This window comes from Tachysurus vachellii, chromosome 3 (assembly GCF_030014155.1).
Source record: "Tachysurus vachellii isolate PV-2020 chromosome 3, HZAU_Pvac_v1, whole genome shotgun sequence".
Lineage (NCBI taxonomy): Eukaryota > Metazoa > Chordata > Actinopteri > Siluriformes > Bagridae > Tachysurus > Tachysurus vachellii.
Window position 1 is genome coordinate 24941902 of NC_083462.1, and position 24478 is coordinate 24966379.

Below are 24478 nucleotides of genomic sequence, written 5' to 3' on the forward strand. Positions count from 1 at the left end.
CAATGCATGTCATTTGGACTGGAGAAGAAAACTGGAGTACCCAGAGTACCTAGAGCTCTTTTTGTACCATGCAAATGGGAATTAGGATCACTGAAATATGATTCTATAATCTTTAGAATCTACACAACCTAGTTTGAGACTGGACAAGACCACCATTATTCATGTTCTAGACCTACTTTCCATATACGGATGCAAAATTAGCACTAAACATTTAATTCATGCTAGGAGTTATATTAACAATGAAGCACAGGATAAATTGTAAAAGCTTTTGAGATTTAAACCATAGAATTATTAGTAATTAAGAAACTGATGTCATGCCAGATTAAGTTCTATTTATTATTCCCATGTTATTTAGTTATTTAATATTTTGCCTACTAAATCTCACCTATGTGTCTGTTTCTGTTTAAGGGCATTTGAGGAGTCTGATCCTTTTGGGAGCAAAGCACAGTGGGTCGTAAATATTATCCTATTCCTAGCTGCTCAGTCTCTTCAGGTTGATTTCTAGACTTCCTATGATTCCTATAATTAGAGATGAGCCGGATACTCGGCTGAAACGAGTATCCGGTACGGATAAAGCACTTCTGCCGAGTACGAGTATTATACGAGTAATACGAGTCAATATCTGTGCTCGGATTGAATGAAAATCATCATTGGGTATCTGATTGTGTCAGCGTTCTGTGATAGGCTAGTCACAGCGCCCCTCCCCTACAGTGATAGGCTAGTCACAGCGCCCCTCCCCTACACACATACAGATGTATTGTGTTGCTGTGTCTCGCTCTACTCACTCACAGTCACACACACAACAGCTCTCTGTCTCTCCCTCAGTCACTCGGGTTCGCGGGTCTTTTCCGTTAACGTTTAGGGTTTCTTCAGCTTTTTACTTCGGGTTGTAACGTTAAAAATACGTACTTACTAACCAGTAGAGTTCTGGTAAACGTGGGTTCGTTCAGACGTGATGTTTGCTTGGTAGAATGCGACTCGCATTGTGTCTCTGCCTGTCGGAGATTTTTTTTCTTTTTTAAACCTTCAGCTGTCTCTAACCAGTAACCAGACACTGAGTGTCTGACACGTTTTTGCTGTATTTCATAAAAACATAAAGGTAGTAAGCTAGTGTTATAAATATTGCAAATTAATTATAACCAGTTAAAGCCCCGCCCATTTCAAGACACATCCCGCCCACCTCCTGGTTAGGCCCCACCCACTCCGAGTACAGATACAGATACAGATAATTCATATGGTTAACAGATACGGATACAGATACAGATAATGCTGTACTCGCTCATCCCTACCTATAATCGATCCTCTTGGGTATTACTTCCAAATCTATCATCAATCTATCAACTGTTGTAGAAAGGACATTGTCTACATTTACATTATTTACTGTAGAGTGTCATCCAAATGATGATGGGTTCCCTTCTGCACCTGGTTCCTCTCAAGGTTTCTTCCTCATATCATCTCAGGGAGTTTTTCCTTGTCACCGTTGCTGCCGGCTTGCTCATTAGGGATAGGGATAGATATTTAGTATTAAAACTTTTGAATTAATATTTTTTAAAATTAATTTGAAACTTTAATTGTATGTATTCGTGTATTTATTTTTTTATTCTTCTTATTATTATATATATTTATTTCTTTTTTTCTTTCTTCTGTTTCTATACTTCTGTAAAGCTACTTTGAGACAATGTGAATTGTTAAAAGCGCTATACAAATAAATTAAAATTGAATAAGTAAGTGACTATCTGCCCATGAGAAAGCCCATCGTATATTAATTTAGGTCACTATTTAATCCCAGTAAAAAAAATGTACCAAGATAAAAAGTTTGGTCATTCATAAGGCCCCATGCTTGCATGGAGTTCTATCATTGCACATGCACACTTTCACACCCTCATCCTTCCTGCTACACATTCACAAGAGGTAAAAAGATGTATCATCTTGTCGCGTGATTAGATGACGCCATGTGGTGTGATTAATGGTGCCTTACAACATTTAAAGTATGTCATTAGCATTAAAAGCACATATTTATCATAGTAGACAGAATCATTTTATACAGTATATCTCTGACTACCTCTGTGACGGTTACATGTTGGAGAGACAACATACGCGGTGTTAAATTATCATGTAAGTACAAAGTAACTGCGACTTTGGTTTAATCAAATGTGGGATATAGACATCTATAAACAAATTCTTTCTCACTTCTTCTCAGCTCTACAGTATGTTAGCTGATTTTTACTTTCACTGTTCATATGTGGATACTGCATGCTTTCAAACCACTATGTTTCCTCCTCCTTTCTGCCCACACAAATCGATTGTTCTGTGCTGCCTTCATTATAAATTAGCCAAATTTTAATAGTGCACACTCTGGCAGAATTAGCAATTATAGAATGTGTAGCATTAAGTACATATAAGATGTGTCTATTTTTGGCAGAACAACGGTATTATCTTGTGTAAGCTTCTCTTTGTCCATCCCTCCCTTTGTGTCTTCTTCTGCAGATTACTGTAGCTTAAGAGTGCTTGTGTCTATCACTGGTTGTCATGGAGACTGCACAGTTAATTCTCATCTACTGTATATATTGAAATGAAATATATAACATCATATGTGCAGGAATAAACCTTATATGAAATGAGGCAAGCTGTCATGCCCGGCATACCAGTTAAAGTTTTTGGCAGTAGAATACAGTATTTAATCAATATTCAAGAATTTATTGTCATAGTAAAAGAGGCAGTAAGACTATACAATTAAATTCTTACTCTGCATTCCTTCAAACATCAATACCATACAGATAATATAAATTATTTAGAAATTAAATTTTAATGATAAAAAAGAGAGGTTGTAGTGCAATCCAGTTCATCTTTTCATACAAATTATTATGCAAGTATTTATAGTACAGGGACAGCAGGCATTGGGTTGCAATGTAGCAAAATGCTTTGTGTTTGTGTGCAAAAATGCAGAGGAAGAAAAAGTACTGTGCATAGACATGATTACCTCGTTTTGTTTGTGCTGTTTTTCTACAGCTCTTCATAGCTGGATGATAGGTGGTAATGCCAGTTCACAGTTCCAGTGTCCTGGGCTCAGGCCTGAGATCATGTTACATTCTGTGAGAATTTCACATGTCCTCCCTATGTGTTTGAGTGGGTTTCCTCTGGGTTGACTGGTTTTCTCCCACTGTCTGAAAACGCAGTTACACAGATTGGTCTCGCTGAATTATCAGTAGATTTATGTATATAAATGTGTGGGGTGAATTTTTCTGCCTTGCACACAGTGTTACTGGGACTGGCTCCAGATTCGCTGCCACCCTCACCCTCGCCACAATAAAGCAGTGACTGCGAATGAATTAATGTAGGTACATAAGAACGACTCATACAATATTCTATATGCTGTTTAAGGTGTTACTGTGAGTCCAAACCCAATAAAATCCAGGAGAACACTGTTGCTAGATAACCAGGAAATATTGATGCTTAGCTATGCATAAGACTGAGGATAATATTAGTCTAGCTAGCACATACTAAGTCTTATATATATGGACAATGTCAACGTAGTGACAGAGTAAATAAGGCAAAACTGTTGTAAACATAAACCTTTTCCTCAGATATGTTGTTAAATTACTAAAAGACTAAAATACTTAATTGCACTGACTGTCAGGACTCTGCCCGGAATTTGGCGATGTGCCTTTTGTTTATGTTTCTTGTTCACGTGTCTTCCCCGGCCCTTGTCTTTTCCTACCCGCCTCTGCACACCTGTCCCTTATGTCTAAATAATTATTTGTACTATTTAGTTGAGTAGGAATTTATTTAGTAGGAATCCTCTGTTGTCTTTTGCTGTTGTCTCCGTCTGGTTCGTCTTTGTCCTGTTTCATGTTTTTTAATTAATAAATCCTGTTTCTGTTTAGCTGTCCTGCGTTTGGGTCCGTTTTTACCCCTGCGTCGTGACACTGACATTTAGCCTCAAACACAAACTGAATTTCCTTGCATTCTGCTGTATTATGAAATGTCAACACTGACTTTAACATTTTTTAAATAAATGTTTGTCTTAAATAAAGCACGAAAATGTTGTTGAACATGACCCTGTACTGCATAAAGTGATTCAACATGTCTCTTTATGTGACGTTTGCTTTATGTGCATGTACATGTCATAAACACGAACATTTCCTCACTATTTTCTTTTCTTCTCTTTTTTCATTTGTAGGGCCATCATCCAAACACAATAAAGCGATTAGGAAAGCTCTGTACCCTAATATAGTGTTAAAAAGGCCATATACTGTATAAGGCTGTCTAGCCTTAAAGGTCATACCAGGACACAAGGAGGCCACTTCATTCCATTGCGCTGAGCACATGGTTTCAATGTTGGTCAAGGCTAACGTTAGTCAGTTAGCACTCACTCTCTCAGCCTCACTCTCAGACACATTGCAGCTGATTGCAAGTATGGGTACCCTGGTATTTCCTGAAATGATCTCATATAAAATAAAAATACCATCATGAGAGGGTGTTTAGTGAATTGTGAATCCAGTTCTATGCTAGTGAACCCCCCCCCCCCCCCCCCCCCACACACACACACACACACACACAGACCCAATTTTTGTGACCCTCCGTTTGTTTGGTGGTACACAAGAAATACTTGCTCATGAATATTGCTACAAGATCATAAATCAACCTTAGAATTGTAATGTGTGTTCATGCCCTTAAATTTGTTAGTGTATTGTATTTGTTCATGTCCTTAATTTGCTATTTAGATTTCAGAGATGGATTAAAGTTGGCCCAAGTGCATTGATCAATGTGCTCACCAGGCAGTCACGTATTACAGCTCTGTTTAAGGTGTAATTCACAGGTGATGCACAGATGATGAGTTTCCCACAATCAGTTTATGCAAACTACTAAAGAGCTACTAAAATTCCTATATGATGCTCTGATAGAAGTCTAAATCATAATATATTTATATTGCAGACTTGCTTAAATTACATTTCCACTTATCATATCATTCTAATGAACTCCATATTTTAACATAATATAGAAATTTTTAATTACAATTTCTACATTGTTCCCAGCCTTGAAAGAACAGGCCTCTCTAGACATAAATCATGGTTTTCTAAGGAAGTGTAACAAAAATCTAATTAAAAACAAGATTTATCAAGAATCACGTGAGCAAAATATGCTGTAAGAAATATCTTGGCACTGGAATTCCAAATATGTTTACTGTATGCCAATATATTGCAATGCCAATGTATTACCTTTGTCTTCTTTAACCTTCTTAAAAAAAAAATATTCATATTTCAATACATAATGCATATCAATGATAGCAATGAGGTCATTGTTCCAGAATAATCGAGGACAGCCTAAACACATATGATGCATTGTGGCATTGTGGGATTGTGGCCTCACCTGCAGATTAGAATTCTTTAAAAATGAAAACCAGCAATGGTAGGTGTCATGCCAAGTGAAAGCAGTATAATAACGTATTATGAAGTGACAGAAGCTTCGCTTGTACGTTTTTAGTGAATAATTATTTATATGAGAAATAAAATAGCCTTACATTTAATTTGTCTTGGGCTCAGGGACTCATAACAAACTGGAACGTTTCAAGCATTGCGTTGGAGTGTTATGGGCAAGTAGAAACCCTGAATATACTCATCCATATGTGAACTATTTCTAGGGTTTCTAAGAAATTACTCTATTGGTGTATAATTGAATAATGGTAATATAGAATGGTTAATAATGGGAAAGTAACATCTGAACATCAGCTTACATATACAAAACTGGACTCCTACAGTCATAACACAGAAATCTAGGATTACCAGGAAAAACTGGCCATCTGCCCTACTCCATTAAATCATCAGCTTGTAAATTCACAGTGTAATTCTGGCAGTTCTCTGAGCTTCTATGACTTGAGGATTGCACATGCTTCTCTGTGCTCTCATCTCTGATTATGTATGTAACGCCAAATCCTCCCACCCCACCGCCCTCACGCACACACCCCACCTACCAGTCCCTGCTGTAGCCTTCATCAGGGCTGCCGTGGTGCTGTGGGGTTGCCATGGTGACCAGCACGACGCAAAGCATCGTGGGCAACAATAGGATTTACCATGTGTGAGCAGAATGCAAAGAGGCGAACAGATTCCCAGCCTCTCTATGTTGAAACAACACATAAAAAGCCTTGCATTAAAATATTGAAAAGAAATACACACAATATTTATATCAAGCTATGCTGTAAAACATGATGATGATTTATGGTTAGCCCAAGAGATTAATTTGGATAAAATGTTCAAGGGATCTGCTATAATTGTATACAGCTAAAATGATTCTGGAGAATAATTTCCTCCTGGGTATTCCCCTTAACTTACTGAACTAAAGAATGACTCATGTTCCCACCCTACCTCAAACCTGAGACCTGTCTCACCAGCCAACAGGGACACACTCTATTCACAAAAATGTCAGAATAAGGTAAAAAAATAAATACGAGTAAGAGTAATGACTAGTTTTAATAGGTCTCACTTTTTAAAGCTTTGAGTACATTAATAATCTCAATCTCTTTGTTTAAGGAAACTCTTTGTTTAAAGGAAAACATTTTTTGCTCAACCACAGAATATATTGAGATTCAGGAAGCAGTGATGTGATGGTAAGATGCATTGAGAGCATGCAATATTTATAACAGCCGAAAACCTTGCAAACCTGATTCAGTGTTATTATCTATCTTTCTTCTCATACAATGTGACACTCATACAGCACAAGCTTACCAAAATGCACCCACTGCCTCCTACACCTCCCTCCTTAGTCTACTCCATCTGTGGAGGGCAAACAGAGAGGCGAAACATGCCAGACAAGAGCCAGGAGTGAAATACTGTGCTACAGTCGGCAGAATGCAATAGTAACGTCCATGCCAGCAGTTACCAACTGTTCCTGATTTCCATAGACTCTATTGCTGTGCTTTGCATAAAGAACATTGGAGTTTGCCTCTGAGGCAGAAAACCAAAAGATTGGCATACACAGAGAGAGAGAGGCAGGTCTCATCAAACAGGTTAGGCAAGGTTGTTTGGCCCTGAGAGAACACAGACACACACACGCACACACACACATCATAAAACCAATCTTTTCATGGACATCTATAAAAGGTGTGTATGTAGTTTTCGCTCAGATTCATCTCAAAGCAACCTCATAACATTGTATATTAACATTGTATGTCATTATATTCCTGTTTTAGGCTTGAATTCAGGCATTTTGTATCAGACCAATCACAAACCTACAAAATTTTCAAGCAAGCATGATTCCATGGTAAATTTAAACGTAGATGGATCAGTTGTATGTGAAATAGTGAGCAGCTCCCACTCTGAAGTCTCTCCATTTGTTTCTGTTTCCATGGAGCTGCATGTCCTCATGTCATGACGCTCTCTTACACTCCCACACAAACCCACTTGAGCAGCCGCCCACACACACACATTATACAAAGGAGATCACGCTGATATGTGTTCATAGAAAAGATCTATTGCAAAAGCGAATGAACTCCAGGTAATTAATTCAGTCTTACAGTAGTCAGTTTTCAGTCCAGCTGGATTCATATAGAATTTAGATTCTGTGTGAAAAGGAACAGGAGGCATGTGATGATTTCACTTGCTGTTTTGTTGTACTGTTGTGTGTATATATATATGTGTGTGTGTGTTATTGGGTGGGGGGGCAATATTCACTTGTTTTTATTTTTTATTTGTTTACAGCTTCAATTAATGTGAAATTGAAATAAAAAGGATGGAAGCTTTGAAGCTGAGAAAACATGGCTGGCCAAGTGCGCCCTCTACCGAAATGCTTGTTTATTACAGACTGTATTTCTATACAGTAAAGGGGTTTTTAGGGAAACTTTTAGTTGTAAAAGACATTCCACGAAAACTCTCATCAAAAACATTGTGTTGTATACAACATTGTGTTGATTCTGAAATCTATTTATTTATTTATTTATTTATTTATTTATTTATTATTCCCTATGTCTGAAAATCTGCATCTTTGTTTGTTCTTTTTTTTTCATCGGTTGATTTGCAAAAATTTATTTGGGACAAATGTTTGTTCTCATGTACTCAAATACACACATGTAAAATAGTACATGTCCCAGTGGTACACACACTAGTGCACTCTACACGTGGGAATGAGCCTCGTGCTCTTATTTTAAAATGCTGCGGTTTTGTAGTGTGTGGACGCCATTTTGGTTTCTTCTCATGCTTGTGTTGAGACTTTAGTTAGTTTGAAAGAAATTGTTTAACCAAATAGTAGCTTCCTTGTGACGTTATTAAAGATGGACGAAGAGATAACTGTGAGTGCTAGTGATGTCAAAAGTCTTTTTCTGGATTAAAATACCTTATAAATGAACTAGTTAGCTAGCTAGCATGTAATTCTAATGCTAAATGCTGTCACAAATGTTTCCAAAACTGAACATGTGCTTGTTTTGTTTGTTTATTTTGTGGTTTTAGGACGGTTACAGTGAACCATGTGGACAGTGTGGCTCGGTCTTTTGGGGTGTTTCAGATGAAGGGCAGTTCTTCTGTAAAAACTGCCATAATGTGATTGAGGTGAGGACATTTTCAGCTCTTCAGCAGACAGACACCACTTCGGTAGTTACATGTAGATTGTGCCGTTGATCAGGTCACACAATTCAATTGTAGAGAGATGGTTTCACCTTAAACGACTGGGAGATACTACAGTGTGCCTATAGGGGGCACTCAAAACCTCCTGGGTTAAAGACACAAACACAATCATGTTCTTGTTATTAGGAACAGCTACACAAGTAATGCAGTCATCCAGTGTTGTGTTGGCAGATCAGTGTATAAAATCATGTAGATACATGTCATGTAGATCATGTCGGACTGAGCTTGAGTTTACATAAAGCATTAGATTAGAGGATCTCAGTCAGTCGGACCATTATTTGGAAAGGTATTATTCGTCTAGTCTATTAGTAATTTCCTGTTTCACTGAAAACATGCTGTTCAATCTATGCTAGTATTGGTGCTCATAATTATAACACACAGCCATAATCTATAATGCTGCATCCCTTTGTAAGTAAATAAGGAACGTCATTCATCAAGTATTTGTGTGCGCTTTATTTCATACATACACAGTGGTGAGAATGACTGTGTCTCATGGCTGAGACACAGAGTGCAGTCATTAAATTTCTTTACATCAAATAAGGATTTTTTTTTTCCACATTGAGAGCAGCAACTTTAGTTGTTACATGTATTACTGCAGTTAATTCCTGAAGTCAAAGAGTCAGGCTTGGGTAAATTATAGGCTTACTTCTGTGTGACAACGAAAATACAAAAAATAAACACAGGGCAGCAAAACAAGAGCAACTATAATGTGTGTAGAAAACACTGGAAAGTTGTTTCAGAGAAACAGAACATTTAGGAAATTCTGTGTCTTCACATTGTGGTCAACAGTATTCTAATCTTTGCCAATTCACAGAGAACTAAAGATTTTGAGGATGCGAATCCAGGGTTCTTCAACAGCAGGGTCTCCTCTTTATCAGCACGCAAAAGGAAGAGGAATGTAAAAGGTTAGTCCAGGCTCTGGGTCAGATTTCCTGGACTGTGATGTAATACTGTATATGATGTAATTCTTGAAGTCACAATGTGAGCCATTAATTGGTAACCATGTGATGTATGCAGTGCTTTGTCTGTTGCTATGTGCATGTTTATTTGTGTTTCAGAAGGTGCACGAGAATGGATGGTATGCGAGGGCTTTCAGATGATCCTTAAACTTCAGGCCGAAGCTTTCATTAAACTCGGTGTCTGCCCTCAGTTTAAGGTCAGTGAAGCAATGCAAATTATATAGATGACATAAGAAAAGAAATTTCCAATGCCATTTAAACATAGTGTATCTCTCAGACAGATGTGTTATGGAATTTCTGGAAGCGGTACATGCAGAAGACCAAACAGGCATACACAAGAGAACCAGTGAACAGTATCAGAGGTTCAGTGGTGAGTTAGACAACCAAATTTTGATTTTGTATAGGTTTTCTTGGGTAGAATGACCCCAGTGAATTTTTAAATTTAGATGCCTTTAATGCCTTAAAGGAAAACTCAACCCTTGAAACAAATTCAATATTTAATATGTTCAGCGTTTAGGGCCTCTAGTGTGGTTCTATTTCTTTGAGAAGTCAGTGGTTGGGAATTTCTAGTGCAGATAATTTGGAGTACGATTTTCAACATCTTGAACATAACTGATGGCAGTCAGGCTTAGAAACAAAATAGCAAGGTTCACTGTGAAGTATTCGGTGTCGTTTAATAAGAATCTCAGTGCAGAAGTAGTGGAAATGTGAAATGTTTGAGTTACAGCACAGATTCTGCTTAACTAATCTTGATGACGAGCACAATTGCACTGACAGCGGTAATAGCATGAAAGTTGACGCTTTGGAACCTTACCGGCTTGAGCAGAATGCATGAATGAGGTCATAGAGCTAGACAGGACTACAGTAACCAAAATAAAATTGGAGCATTGTGTCAGTGAAGTTGTTTTCCTTTAATTTCTTTTAAAGAATTTAATCAGATGCTCAGATTAAAATATTAACCTCTCTTTCATCACTCTCTTTTGGATGCACATGTCCATGCTTCAGGACTTGACCAGTGACAGTGAGGCTGAGTCATCTGCCAATGATGGCGCATCATGTTACGCTGACTCAATGAAGGGAGCCAGTGCAGTCTCTGGTAATTTTGTGGGTTCTTTTCACTTTTTATCATGAGCTTTATTTCTTTAGATTATTTAGCTAATGGTTTTCTGTGTTTGCAGGATACTCCAGTGATGGGAGATCTTCAGTGTGTTCGGGCTCTGTGGATGCCGAATACTACTTCAGACGGAAAGAAAGCAAGAAATTGATGAGCATGCCTCGAACACTAGCATTCTGCCACTTGGCTCTGCTTTGGGTCAGGGAGGCCATCACACTGGCAGACTTGCTAAGGTGAATAAGAGGAATTCTTGGGGCTTTTTATCCACTGTGAAAAGAGCTGGAGCTTTTGACACTGTTATTTTAATTTGCCTAGCAGTCTGGCTGAGGTGTAACAGTACACAAAAATAAAATGTGACATCAGTGGTTGTCTCCAAAAATTGGAGAAAAGGATAGAAGACGTCCTGAGTGTCCCAAAAAATGTAGTCACTGCAAAAAGCTATTTTTCCCCCCATCTTTTCAGTCTTAACTGACTTATTAATTCTGTTATGCTTTTTACTATACCTAAATTAGTATAATATTTCTATTGCAGGTTGGTGTCTAAGGGCCACATCCCTTATGTTAATGTTCATTTATCTTTTCCTGAAGAGATGAGGTTCTTTGGCAAGGATGCAATAATCTTCAGAGTTGAGGTGAGCTAGCAAATTTTACTGATTGTGTAACAGTGGTGCATGTATTCAGACTGTTACTTACAGCATTTAACAAACACACATTTAATAAACACACGTCATTGTCTTCCAGACTATCCCCTCTTACAGAAAGGTACACAAGGAGGCAATGGAACTGGCCGCATTGATAGAGCTGCCTGCTTTCCCTCCTGTATCTCAGGATTGCCTCCTGCATCCAGCTCTGCTCAGTCTACGCTATTTGACGGATGCTAATCTTCCTGGTAGGTTTGCATAAAGCAGTGAAGGAAAGCTAATAAGGGTCTGTGAATTTTTCATTAGTGTTTTTCTCTTTTTCCAACTTTTTTTCTCCCAACATTTTATTGCAGATGAACTTCATACATTGGTTTGCAAAGTAATACAGAAAGCAGCCATGGGGAAAGACTCCTTTCTGACCTTTGACCCTACTAGGAGAAAGCCTAAGCTTCTGTGCTACGATCTTCAGGCTGCAGCGCTCATTATTGTGACCATGAAGCTCCTGTACAGGCTGGACGATAAGGTGGAGTGGTGAGTATCCTTCACAGTACTAACAAATCTACCAGCATTGTTATGAAATAAAATTTGTTGAGAGACATCTTTCTTGCCATTATAGTACACCTTTAGTAAAAGGTGTTATTCTTATCTTTTCATTTTGTCTGATAGTTTATATTTTAGGATGAGATGATCTCATGTTTGGGTTAGGAGACTTTCCTGTTTATCTATTGTATAAGTTGTGCATTTGGTTTTGATGATACAAGTGACTTTGTTAATGAGTGTCTGTTTCTCTTCTATTCTTCAAGGATGTTGGCCAGGAAAGCAGATGAAAAAGATGATGTAAAGCACCGTGGCAAGAAAAAGACCAAAAAAAGTAGAAAAGTTTTGATCTTTTCTTTTTCTTCTTTTTATTTAATAGTATACAACACGATGACAACTTCTTTGTTGCAGTGGGAAAGATGTTTCAATTGAGAAGATGGTTTATGATTGTACAGTCTGCACTGGAACGAGCTAGGAAGAAGGAAAAGCAGGCTGAGGCCATGTAAGAAGCTCCTTCTGATATAAACCTTGTTTAAAAAGTATATATACTGAGTTGCTGTTTGTTTTATTTCATTCCTATTTCGCTTTACCCCCTCAGGCGACAGTGGAAATCTAAGAAGCCCATAATTCCGTCTTTAAAACAAAAATCCCTCGTACTAAAACGAAGACGTAAGTGCATAAGATTTATCACAAATTTTTGGTTGTTTGGTCTGGGTTTATTAGTCATTGCAGAATCCTTGGGAAATCACAGCCTGACTTTTGGTCACTGGTTAGTAGGAATTGATTGCATTTACCTACAGCCTCAGTGATTTTAATAAGTTTCATGTTTACTACTGAAGATATGACTGATCAGTGAAAAATCTGTCAAGAGACTCCACAGGTTCAATTATAAAAACTCCAAATTCAACTTCAGTCCCCCATCATGTTTTCATGTTTGCATCCAGCGTAATGTTATGTGGCTCAGTTTTTCTGCTCTGCTGCATTTTTCCCCAATTATAATAAATTGTTGCTGATTTGTACTGCTCCAAGCATATACATAAATGTGCTTGTAAATGCAAAGTGGTTTATAAGTAGGTCAAGCTTGAAGAGGAGCTGTATTCTCGCTTGTACAATGCAACCTGTGACTTTATTCACATACGATTTGAATTAGTAACATTTGCCCAATACAGTCACAGAGCACTTTTATTATGAACACCTTAAAATCTACTCATTCATGCAATTATCTAATTAGCTAATCATATGGCTGTGGTACTGTGCATAAAGTCATACAGATACAGACCGGTAACTTTGTGTAATGTTTGTGTAACTTCATCCAAAAGAATGAGGGGGACAATGTGTCTTAGTTGTTTTGACCATGGCCTCTTTGGTGTCAGACTGGTGCAATAATGAAGAGTATGAGTCGTCTGCAGAACTGCTGAAAAGCCTTGTTAATGAGAGAGGTCAACAGAGACTGGTTCAAGCTTAAAAAAGGCTATAGTAACTCAGATAACCACTCTGTACAATTGTGGTTAGCAGAAATGCATCTCAGAATGCACAATATGCCAAACCTTGTCAGCATGAACCACAAAGGAATCATGTCAAAGGAATTTTTCCAACATCTTGTAGAATCCATGCCATGAAGTATCGAACCTGTTGTGAAACCAAAGGGAGGCAATACCCGCATTAGTATAGTGTTACTCAGTGAGCGTATGTGACCAATTCCGTTCAGAATCTGGGGTAGGCCTGCTATTAATCAGTGACTGATTATACATACTGTTTTTTTGGCTTTATGGGCAAATCACTGTGGTATATTGTTTACACAAACAATTTTTACACGCAAGTTGTCTGTTCTTTTGTTGCTATCGGTTTCTTATTGATTCTAATCTGCCCTTTTCTTACTTCTTTCAGGTGTGGTTGAACAGCTCCAGAGCACTTTCCAAGCTATTTCTGGTTCAGCTCCAGAGCAGCAGGTTTCCTCCCCATCTACCTTCCAGTTTCTTTGGGAAGACAAGGATGGAGCTGATGGACCCAGTCTCCATGACAAGTGCCTGGACTGTGTGATGATTAAAAGGGAAAAAAAATTCCATATTGTCAACCGTAAATATTGGCACACTGACTTGAGGAAGTGTCCAAGGTAAATCCAGAAAAAATGTTTGTAGAAAAATCAGTGCCAGATTTTAAATCTTTGACACCTGATGTTGATGACAGGAGATTCCCACACTGCATATTGATGAGGTTACTCATGCCTTGACCTGAACCTGAAAGAGTTTCATAGCAAAAGACAGCCATAACTACCATATTATAAATGCATTTGAAGCATTGTTCAGTTGGATAAATACTGTAATCTAACGTGACTCATTTAAAAATATTGTGTTTGCAGAAGTTGTGGAGACCATTTCAGAGATCTGGAGCCTACTTTGCCCAGGATGTATGTGTGGTTGCTTGGACTCTTCTCTTTTATTCTTGGTGTTGAAGATGCACAGCTGCACAGTGCAGTCGTCCAGGTGGAACGACGCCTACTGCCAGGCCGGAAATCAGCCCCAGAAAACCTCACTGAATGAACACAGGAATGGTATTATTGAAGCATGTCTGAGTTGAGAAGAGTTTTTTTCTTGTGTGGGAACAGTCACTGCCTGCTTTTACCTTTTTAAGGTTTAGAGTCAATTGTGTTTTTATACTGTACAGTTGAAACAAGTGGTTGAAAAAAGAAGTGGTTGAAACATCTATGCACTGATTTCTATAATCTAAAGCAACATGCAATTTTGTACATGTATTTATTTCTTTAAGTATATAGGATAGTAGAAGATACACTGACAATTATACATGGATCCTTCTTTCTACAAATTTATATGAATGATAATTAAGAACCCTTTTTTAAGGTCATGTACAAACTTAACCTGTTAGGCTCCTGGAATAATGCAGCAACAAAAACTGAAGTCTTTCCCTTTCTTTCCAGCTGACCCTTCCATTGCTGTTGAAACTGTTCAGACTCATGTCTGGGCCAAGAAAATATAAACATATATATATATAAAAAAAAAAAATGAATTAAAGAAACTTGAAATATGGTTCAAAAGGATATGTGTCTGTGCACCAATTCAAATCTGTGGATCTTTATCCTAGCTTGTAAAGAACAGAATGTTGGTTATGATCTCTCCTGTAAAGTTAGCTTCTGTGGCAGCTTTAGATGTCAATGTTTAAATAATATATGTGAAAAATAAATTTTATGCATCCAACAGATTCTAATCTATTCATTTTATTAGAGATATTTAAATATCACACTTACTGTGTTGCCATAAACAATTTTCACCGTCCCTCATAGTGCTGTTCCTCAAGCGGGCCTTAAATTACTGTATGTGGACTGTAAATTAAACTGTAAATGTGATATGCTGGAAAATATTTGCAGTTTGATAACCATTTTAAACTTGATATGATGGACAAACTGGATAGATCATTCTTATTATGAGGCAGATATTTATTTTATTCATGATATAAAAATAGAGGCAAGCTGGGAAAAAAGAGGCAAGGTAGAGGAAAACAAAGTAAACCAGCACTTTAGTATTGACCCTTGGGTACCTCATTACTGTAGAGCAGGGTTATTTTCTTATGGGAAACAAAAACTATTTGTTGGCTTTGAGGACACTGTGGTTCTCATTTGAGCAGCCAGCTGGATCTGCATGATAATGTGTGAAACAAAAATTACCTCTGTTTCATAGCCTTTGGCCTATTGGTCTTCATCCAACCGGTCAGTCATGGTGAGCTAAACCCCACATGTTACGGTTACACAACGATAACCGCTTTACTTCCTCACTTGACACAAATTAAAAGCACAGTAATGTAAAATGGTTCCCTGTCAAAAAACTCCACTGGGGAAAAAATGTATTCGCACCAATAAACTTTGATTATCCATTAGTAATGGTTTATTCCAAAATTCATTATGGTGTGTGTGTGTTAACAGTTCTGGCATTTGCTGCTAATGGTGTAATGGTGAAAGGAATTTTTTTCGTGGGACAGAATAAATACCAATCAAGCATCCTTTGAGTCCCTCAGGCTAAAAAAAATGAATGTTGCTGAACATGTGTATCCCACTGTGGCAACAGTTTAACCCCCCTTGCATAATAAAGTGTATATCACAACATACAGGTCATCTCAAGCTACTTCCATGAACATGAGTTCAGTGTATTTTAATGGCCTCCCCAATCACCAGATATGAATGCGGCAGTGTTCAGAAGAGAGTTCTGGGATATGGTAGCACAGGAGATTTAGAGCGTAAATATGTGCAGCAATCTATATTATACAATCACGTCAGTATGAACCTGAATGCCAAAGGAATTTTAAAAACATTTTGCAGAATCCATTCCACAGATAATTGAACCTGTCCTAATAATCCTGCAGCCAAACCGGCCCTTTCCATATAGGATTGTAGAACTGTACCAGATATCAGTCCTAACAAACCCTAACGCAACTGGTAGTTACTATAATTAGCCACTAGGGGGAGACAGAGACCAAATTTAAGAGCAGTAAAAATCTTTTGTCCTGTTGCTTTTCAATCTTAAAACATTATCCATACTAAAATATCTAAGAGTAACATATTACTGAAATTCGACCATGAAGCAGAAAATCTTTCATGCAAAATTATGCTTTCATATATTTTCTACAGTGCAATTCTGCTTGCCTTTAAAGGACATTTGTTTTCCTTTGTTCTCTGAAATCTTTGTCTTTTTATTTAAGGCTGAGGTGGGTGAGGGGTCTCATCTCTGTCTGTCTGCACACATCCACCCACATGGAGGAAGGGGAGCAGACTGAGTGAACACTGAGTACCTCACTGTGTACAGTTACTCAGTATTTCTGCATATAATATACTCATCATTTCAATTGGCTGAAAGAGTTCAAGCAATATTCCGATGTTTGTGTTTATGGAAGTTTCAGAGCAGTTATTGAATTCTATCAATACACTTTTGAACACACAACTAAGTAACAACAAACTTCTTAGAACAAAGCAGACACGAAAACATGTCTTTTAAAATGTGTTTTTCAGGTAGCTTTATGCCTCTCATTTAAGAATTAACAGTTACCTACCACTTCCTATAGGTTTTGTTGTGTCTATGTGCCTCTATGTACATCAGTAAACAAAACAACTAAGAAAATTATATGGATTTGGAGGAATTTACAAAAAATACATTTGAATGTAGATTTCATTCTAAGTGCATATCATTTCATATCATCATAATCATACTGAAAGATACCTTTAGTCTCCCATTATAAATTTTGAGTTAACAGCTCTTGTGCTCTTTGTTCAATGTGTGTCACTTGTCCTACAGGAGTGTTAGGATCTCTGCTTAACTCCAATCCTGCCTTACTCAGTTTCACTTTTTCCCTCCTCCAGAATAACCTGATCCCCCTCATTAGCTAATGCTCAAAACCTTTGTGCGGTATATCAAGTGTGTTGAGGAGGAAAAACCTGAACCTGGGTAGGGCATAGTGTCCCTGGTACTAAAGCTGAGGTCCCTGACCTAAAGGATAAATGAGAGCAGCATTGGAAGGTCCAGACAGTTACATGTAGGAATAATGAGCTCAAAATTCAAGGCTGCAGTGCAGTATCAAGTGTGTTTCTGTACTTGGGCTTAATTACGTACTCATCAAATATCTGTCCTCATACTTTGTATGCTTTCCATGATCATGGATGTGTACACTATTCACACTGTTGAATAAAATCCAACGGTTACCAGTTTCTGTCTAATAGATATTTGCTCCAAATTCCCGCAGATCCAGAGCATCTGATTTTCATTTACATTTATGGCACTTGGCAGCATTTCTGATTGTCCAGACCCGTCTCTCTCCTTACTAACAGTTGGCTCTGAGTCCATATTACACCTGCACTACAAAATCTTAACTGGCTCCCCATGAAAGAACATATTCTATTCAAACTTATCCTTCTCTTTTATAGAGCTCTTAAGGGTCTTCATGGTTGTTTCCATCTTTCCAACATTCATATTTCTTACCAATCTACCAATCTTTCTGCACTCTTTAAACTTCCACTTATACCTTCATGGCCTCTATCCTTCATAGCATATGCAGTCTTTTCTTTAGAATCACTTTGAGCTCTTTCATAGTCAGACAGTTCCACAAAGTCACTCCTTGTAAGATGAAATAGCCTCCTGTCATTATTCTATTCCTGCATGTGCTCTATAACCTCTAGTCCATGGGTTCTCAAACTTTTTGCAGATGGGAATCATTTTAACTGTAACGTTCATTCTGCTGGAGCCCTCGGAACAGATCTATTTAACTATGTTGACTATCAGGCTTATTATTAAAAACGTCATTTAAGCAACAGCTTCACAAATTTTAAGCATTTTTTTTCCATTCTTATTGAAATCTGCAACATAAATATAACAAAATATGACCATTATTTAATGCTTAAAGTTACTAAAGTTGCTAAGATGGTTTCTGTCTTTAAAGAAAGAATATTTTTGTCTAAGATTTTCATCTATTCATTTATTTAAAAGCACATTTTATTTTTGTAACATTATGCTCAGGAGATTCAGAAGAAAAAAAACACTTTTACTTGCTATCTATAAGATGTATTTACACATTATGTGTATTTGAACTGGGTAAAATCAACGCAACAGTGGTGTAAATGACAATAAAGGCATGACAATAAAGGCATCTCTACTTCAAAAAATGTCTGTCATTGACGGGATATATAGAGATAATAGAGATATTATTTGAGGTCTTCTAATACTAGCCTTGTAGACATACCCTCAGTTAAAAACAGGTGGAATTAAAGGACCTCTTTTTTATTATGCTTCTAAGTCATGGAAATCAACAGGCAGTCAGAAAATTGATAAATAAAATACATTTTATTGTTCATGTTCTTTTTTTTTTTTACTTAATGTGATGAACTAAATACCTATCATAATAATTATCATGCCTTATATTTCAAGTTTCTGTATTTTTTTCATTATATTTGCTTTTTCATTGTTTATTATTTTTAAATGCAGAGGCTATCAATGTTAAATTTTCACTAATAAAGTTGTCATCTAATTGTTTATTTTTTCGATTTTTTTCTAATCATATTTTGTTTATAGATTCTCAATACGTATGTAATTATTCAACAAGATATAATTATTGTTTGTGTCTTTCATGATTAGCGTGAATCATGATCATGATTTCCTGATGCAGTGGGACAGAAGAGATTGTCCTGAAGAGCTGAACAGTGATCCGACTGTGGTGCAGCTAAAAGAGCTAAAAGGACAAGCCCACAAGAGGTGTATGAGGAGAAAAGGAGGGAGGAAGGGGGCGGGTGTGTGAGGACAGGCAGCCTCTGTGCTGCTGTGGGTGTTTTTTCTGGCACTGTTCCCTGCACACACCAGCTGACTGCTCGTGCATGTAAACACCATCCACATGCTTCCTGCTCGAGCAGCCCTGCCCCCACAACACAGCACACAAACACAAACTAACCCGCTAACTCATCTCCTGATTACCCCCGGAGTGGGGAAGTCGCATGACTTCCATACACAGTGTTCTCTCTGACATGTCAGAATGTTCTGCTTCCTTTATATTGTGAAGGCTGGCTGGTGGTTGACACTGTTGCACCCAGACAGGCAGCGCTATTTTAGAGCAGCGGCCTCATCCTGCTGCTTTAAAGGCGGATGGCAAAGAATCAAAAATTCAGTGTTTAGAGTGTAGGGAGATCTTCCCCCACTGTGATCTCAGCACGCTCTTTAACCTTAATTGACTGGAACCCTGTTTGTCACAGCAGGTGGTGTACACACACAACCCCCTCCTACACCGTAGTCAAAAATACAGTGTCTTTACTGTTACATAAACTGTTAGTTTAGGTAACAATACAGCTAACTATGTAGCATGTATAGCTATTAAAAATGAGAAGGTACTTAATGTACCATATGATCTTCCTCTTTATATAACTGCAACACAAATTGCACTGCCAAAATTATGATGACACAGCCATCTGTGGCCAGGAGCTAATGAAGCAAAATTGGCCCTGCTCTTTAGTTGGGAAGGATTAAATTCTCTCTCTATCTCTCCCCAGTCAATCACAGTGACACTAGCCAATTGTGGGCTACTTTGATCTTATTTATGTGGAAAAGTTTAGATACTGTAGCACTTTTAACTAAGTGTCCACATGAGCAGCAGATTCAAAAGGCTGACTGGGGGAAGAATGTGTTAGTTTTCAGCTTCTCTGGTTAGTAGCTTTGATATGACAGGGGAGAAAAGGGGTGAAAGAAAAAAATACATATACAATAGCCTACAGAGGAAAATCTGAATGATTATATGTCACAGTTATTGACACCCCTAGAAATTCAGAAACAAGTATCTTTTATGCCTGAGTCTTTAGGAAACTGAAGCGAGTATCCACAGCTTTCTGTTTCACTGGGGTGTAAATATGAGGTGAAACGGAGGTCACGTTCCCTTAGTTAAGACTTGTTTAATATGGTAACATTGTGAGTTCCCTAAATCTACAGTTAAATCATGTTCATGCCAAATTACTTTGAAGGCATGTCAGGAGCGACATACGTGCTGGGGGTTTTGTGAATTACTAGCAAACTTTGACCAAACCATAGTTCTAAGTTCAAATGAGACAACAAGAGAGCTGCTTGGAAAGAAACATTTAAGGTGTGTATGGAGTACAAATGAGAACGGTTATACGGAAAAGAACGTAATCCCCACTGATAAGTGCGGTTCTGTGAGGATGTGAGACATTCTAAAGATATTCTTCAGTAAACATTTCACTTTACAGAACAGTTTGTTGAAATCGTATTCATTTATTTACAAGACTTCATGTGCTGTAGTAAAAAGATATATATATATATATATACACACACACACTCACCGGCCACTTTATTAGGTCCAACTGCTCGTTAACGCAAATTTCTAATCAGCCAATCACATGGCAGCAACTCAATGCATTTAGGCATGTAGACATGGTCAAGACGATCTGCTGCAGTTCAAACTGAGTGTCAGAATGGGGAAGAAAGGTGATTTAAGTGACTTTGAACGTGGCATGGTTGTTGGTACCAGACGGGCTGGTCTGAGTATTTCAGAAACTGCTGATCTACTGGGATTTTGGGATTCAACTCAAATAACCACTCGTTACAACCGAGGTATGCAGAAGAGCATCTCTGAACACACAACAAGTCGAACCATGATGCGGATGGGCTACAGCAGCAGAAGACCACACCAGTACTAGTAAGGTGTACCTAATAAAGTGGCCACTGAGTATATATATATATTCAATAACTGTAATTTTGTCATTAAGTAACCCAAAATAATTTAATTAATTGAATGTTTATTCATTTAGTTTATTCATTTATAGTGTTATAATGTTATTAGTCATTATAGTATGTTTCCTTTTTCTTCACTGATTTTCTTCTCTTCTACAGGAAGTGGGGGTTGGTTGGTGAAACCAGAACTGCACTTACCACAAAATTCCACAGGATTCTTCGTCTATTCACCTTTTTGTAAACTATGGTTAACTGATTTAAAACACGATTTATATACTTTTCAGATTAGATAATAAATCTGATTCCAATGTCGATTCAAATGCCATGATTATGCATTATAACTGTATTGAATTAACAGCAATTAAAAACATATTTGTGGTATTTATAGTCGTAGAAAGTTATGTCATGTAGTTTATTTACACTTTCATAACTGCCTGCATTTTTCTGCTGATAAACACACCGGGCAGATTGTGATTTGCATGTCAGTGTCAGTTAGTGCATATCTCAATGGTGGTGCTGCGGTTCACATTCAGCCGCATGTGAGTTAAACGGAGCTCTGTAAAATTTCCTCTCTCTTGACTTTGTGGGTTGTTGGGTGTGGACCAGACAGCTAGCTCTGAGCTGCACTCATTGGCCTCTGCTCAGACCTCAGAGACTCTTTGCGACTCAGCTTTGTTATTAATGCTGAATAGGCATGATCTCACTTCAGGTGGTTGATTTTGTGCAGACAGCATTTTAAACTATACATGTTTGCCATGAAAAAGTGGCTATTTTGTTTGTATGAAAAGGAAGTTTAGGCTGCATATCCTAAACAGCATGACATCACTGCTTTTTAAAGAAAGCCCACCCCCTGTTTTTGCTTGACCTACATTAAAAAATACCCCACCTATCTTAACGCATGGTTTAGAGTTACAATTTCTCTTTCGCAGATGCCCTGCCCATGCTGCCACTGCATTTTTCCGTCCACAACCAAAAAAAGATGACACTTTTGCTATCAAGCCCTGCACATAGGCAATGTGTTGGCACACATCCAACTTGCACTCTCTGCCCTCTCTCTTTCTCTCACACATGCGCACACACCCGGTCCCTCACACATAAACACATACTTCCTCCCCCGACCCCGGGCCTCGCCCCTGCATCTCCACCAACACCCACCCAAAAATCCCCAGCCTTTACATACTCCCTCTGCAAAATAAAGGGGATTTTTTTCCCCCTGACTGTTTTATCTAACAGTAATTCCTATCAATAATCTCTAGATTAACTTAATACATTCTAATACTGACTCATTCTGGATATGTATGGTAGACTGAAACTGTAATTCTATGCATCACTTTTCTTACACAAAGCATCATTTTTCACGCACTGATCCTCTGTCTGTGACACTACACTATGGTCCTGTGAGAATGCTATTTTATGCTACTTCATGTGTGTATAAGGATGCAATGGCAGTATAAAATTGTTTTGGGCACTGGGTTAAGGTTCATTTTTCCACTTTAGTGTTTAAATACAAGAATGGGTCCAAATGCCAGTGGAATGGTGTGTTTACACTATTGATAAGACCAACATGAAAGAGACATTTGGATGACCTATGTTCTCTTTTCTGATTGGCCATTAGGTTAACCAAACCAAAATAAATGTAGTGCTTTTGTTACATTTTCAGACAAAGTCTTCTGTCAATGTACCAACCCCCCAAACACACACACACACACACACACACACCAGAGTGACATTACTTCCTGCTTGTGCCTTTCTTGAGCAGATACTAAAAGGTAAATCATTGGTTGTGTTCTGCTGGTCAGTGGCACAGTTACAAACAAACACAGGTTTCTGATGCCAAAACATCTAGTACACTAAGCAACAAAAGTGTTTTTTGTCCTTGAATCATTTACTAAGGGATAACATCATTGTAAATTCTGTTTATGATAACAATTGGACTTTGCAACAATTGTAGTGGGAAATACATCTCCATTTGTGTTTACAGAGAAATGGCAATCATGTAGAGGATATATATATATATATATATATATATATATATAAATAAATATAACTTGACAAGGTTAATTTCCTCTATGTATGGAGACTTGTTGTAGTTGTGGTGACGTCATCGGAAACCTAACCATGCAAGACTGCATCAGGTATATTTATATCCAAAAGAAGACCACTTTTTTATTCACTAGTTTTGGATAAAATTTTTGAACTGCTTGTTTACATCCCTTACACTTCAGCAGAAACAAGAGTGAAGTTTGAGTAGACCTGCCATTTCCCTGGCAGCACATGACCGATTGCCATTCAGTAAGATCTTGCCATAATAGATGGAGTTTCTAGTATGGTATTACATTTTCTTTTAGGGATCCTGTTTCCATCACTAAGCTCCAAATGAACATGGCATGTCCATATGTCATGAAAACATGACTGCACGTGCTGAAAATGTAGGTCATTCAGGTTCAGGGCATATTCAAAACAAATAGCACCTTGTTTATGTACCATTGCATGGTCTGCACCTTCTTTATGTAATCATGAAAAAATAGGATTGTAATTTAAATTTGCTTTAATGCTCATGTGGAAATAGAAAGACATGTAGCAGTCTAATAGGTTTGTTCTACTGAGATGTTTAAATTTAGCTCTTAAATCTATTTATATACTTTGAATTTAATCAGCCCACTTACTTATCCTGTTACACCCATGATACAATACCTGATTAATTGAAAATGATCCTTGCAATCCAATGGAAAACAGGGGCTTGGACATGCAATATTATCTGGGGAGAAAAGGAAAAAGAAAAAATAACCAAAGCACGTAAATATCAGTGTTACAGAGTAAAGTGAGTAGTTGTTATCTGAGGGGGAATATATCTGAACTCTTTCTTTTAAGGCTGTGTATGTTCATGTGTGTATTTCTAATTCTATTCAGTCCCTATGTTTCACTGTAGACCCCAATATTGTTGGGCTACTCACTTTTTCTATAGTGACTTAGCAGCCTGTGTGAGATTGTAACTTACTGACATTATTGTATATGTACATGTGCATGTAAACAAATAGACAATTATTTCATATTCTGTGCTTGAAAGGTTAAACTGTTTATTTGAGAGCTGATGCAGAACTCGCATCTTATCTAAACGTTTGCTTTAAAGCATGTTGTTTGTTTTAATTTGTTCTGATTGTTAAGCAGAGATTCCCCTTCTAGGATCTAAAGAGGTTTTGCCTCAATATGTACTACATATTAGAGATAATCAGTATTTTTGTATAATTATAATATAGCATTTGAAATACATCATGATCCACATCATCGTTAAACTGTTTAATACTACAACAGTGCCAGCTTCAGGTCAAATCATGTTTATCTTTATATTTCAAAAGGTTTATAGTAATACTATTGTTGTAAATAGATGTTTATGT

The 24478-nt window shown here is 37.6% G+C and overlaps 1 protein-coding gene and 1 long non-coding RNA gene across 3 annotated transcripts; one reads left to right on the top strand and one right to left on the bottom strand.

Moving 5' to 3' along the window:
- Nucleotides 1–2941: 2941 nt before the first annotated feature.
- Nucleotides 2942–6904, bottom strand: LOC132843234 (uncharacterized). Its single transcript, XR_009648107.1, has 3 exons — nucleotides 6723–6904; nucleotides 5972–6115; nucleotides 2942–3164 (listed from the first exon to the last, which is right to left on the bottom strand). It is a non-coding gene; the product is annotated as an uncharacterized LOC132843234 (long non-coding RNA).
- A 1245-nt stretch (nucleotides 6905–8149) lies between these two features.
- On the top strand, nucleotides 8150–15748 carry taf1b (TATA box binding protein (Tbp)-associated factor, RNA polymerase I, B). Of its 2 annotated transcripts, XM_060866414.1 has the most exons (15): nucleotides 8150–8281; nucleotides 8439–8537; nucleotides 9427–9517; nucleotides 9671–9768; nucleotides 9849–9941; nucleotides 10577–10667; nucleotides 10750–10918; nucleotides 11217–11316; nucleotides 11426–11573; nucleotides 11679–11856; nucleotides 12129–12196; nucleotides 12274–12364; nucleotides 12461–12531; nucleotides 13750–13975; nucleotides 14222–15748. In XM_060866414.1, the coding sequence occupies exons 1-15, from the start codon at nucleotides 8264–8266 to the stop codon at nucleotides 14400–14402; spliced, it is 1722 nt and encodes a 573-aa protein (XP_060722397.1). In that variant the 5' UTR covers nucleotides 8150–8263; the 3' UTR covers nucleotides 14403–15748. The 2 variants fall into 2 exon arrangements, with proteins under 2 accessions (XP_060722397.1, XP_060722398.1); XM_060866415.1 differs by lacking the exons at nucleotides 8150–8281; nucleotides 8439–8537 and having other exon boundaries at nucleotides 9502–9517; nucleotides 9853–9941.
- Nucleotides 15749–24478: the final 8730 nt, after the last annotated feature.

What these genes read in the sequence shown, in the direction of transcription:
- taf1b (XM_060866414.1), top strand. An exon ending in AAGGAAGAGGAATGTAAAAG is followed by an intron (nt 9,518 to 9,670) that starts GTTAGTCCAGGC and finishes TTTGTGTTTCAG; the next exon opens with AAGGTGCACGAGAATGGATG. An exon ending in GACTTGAGGAAGTGTCCAAG is followed by an intron (nt 13,976 to 14,221) that starts GTAAATCCAGAA and finishes TTGTGTTTGCAG; the next exon opens with AAGTTGTGGAGACCATTTCA.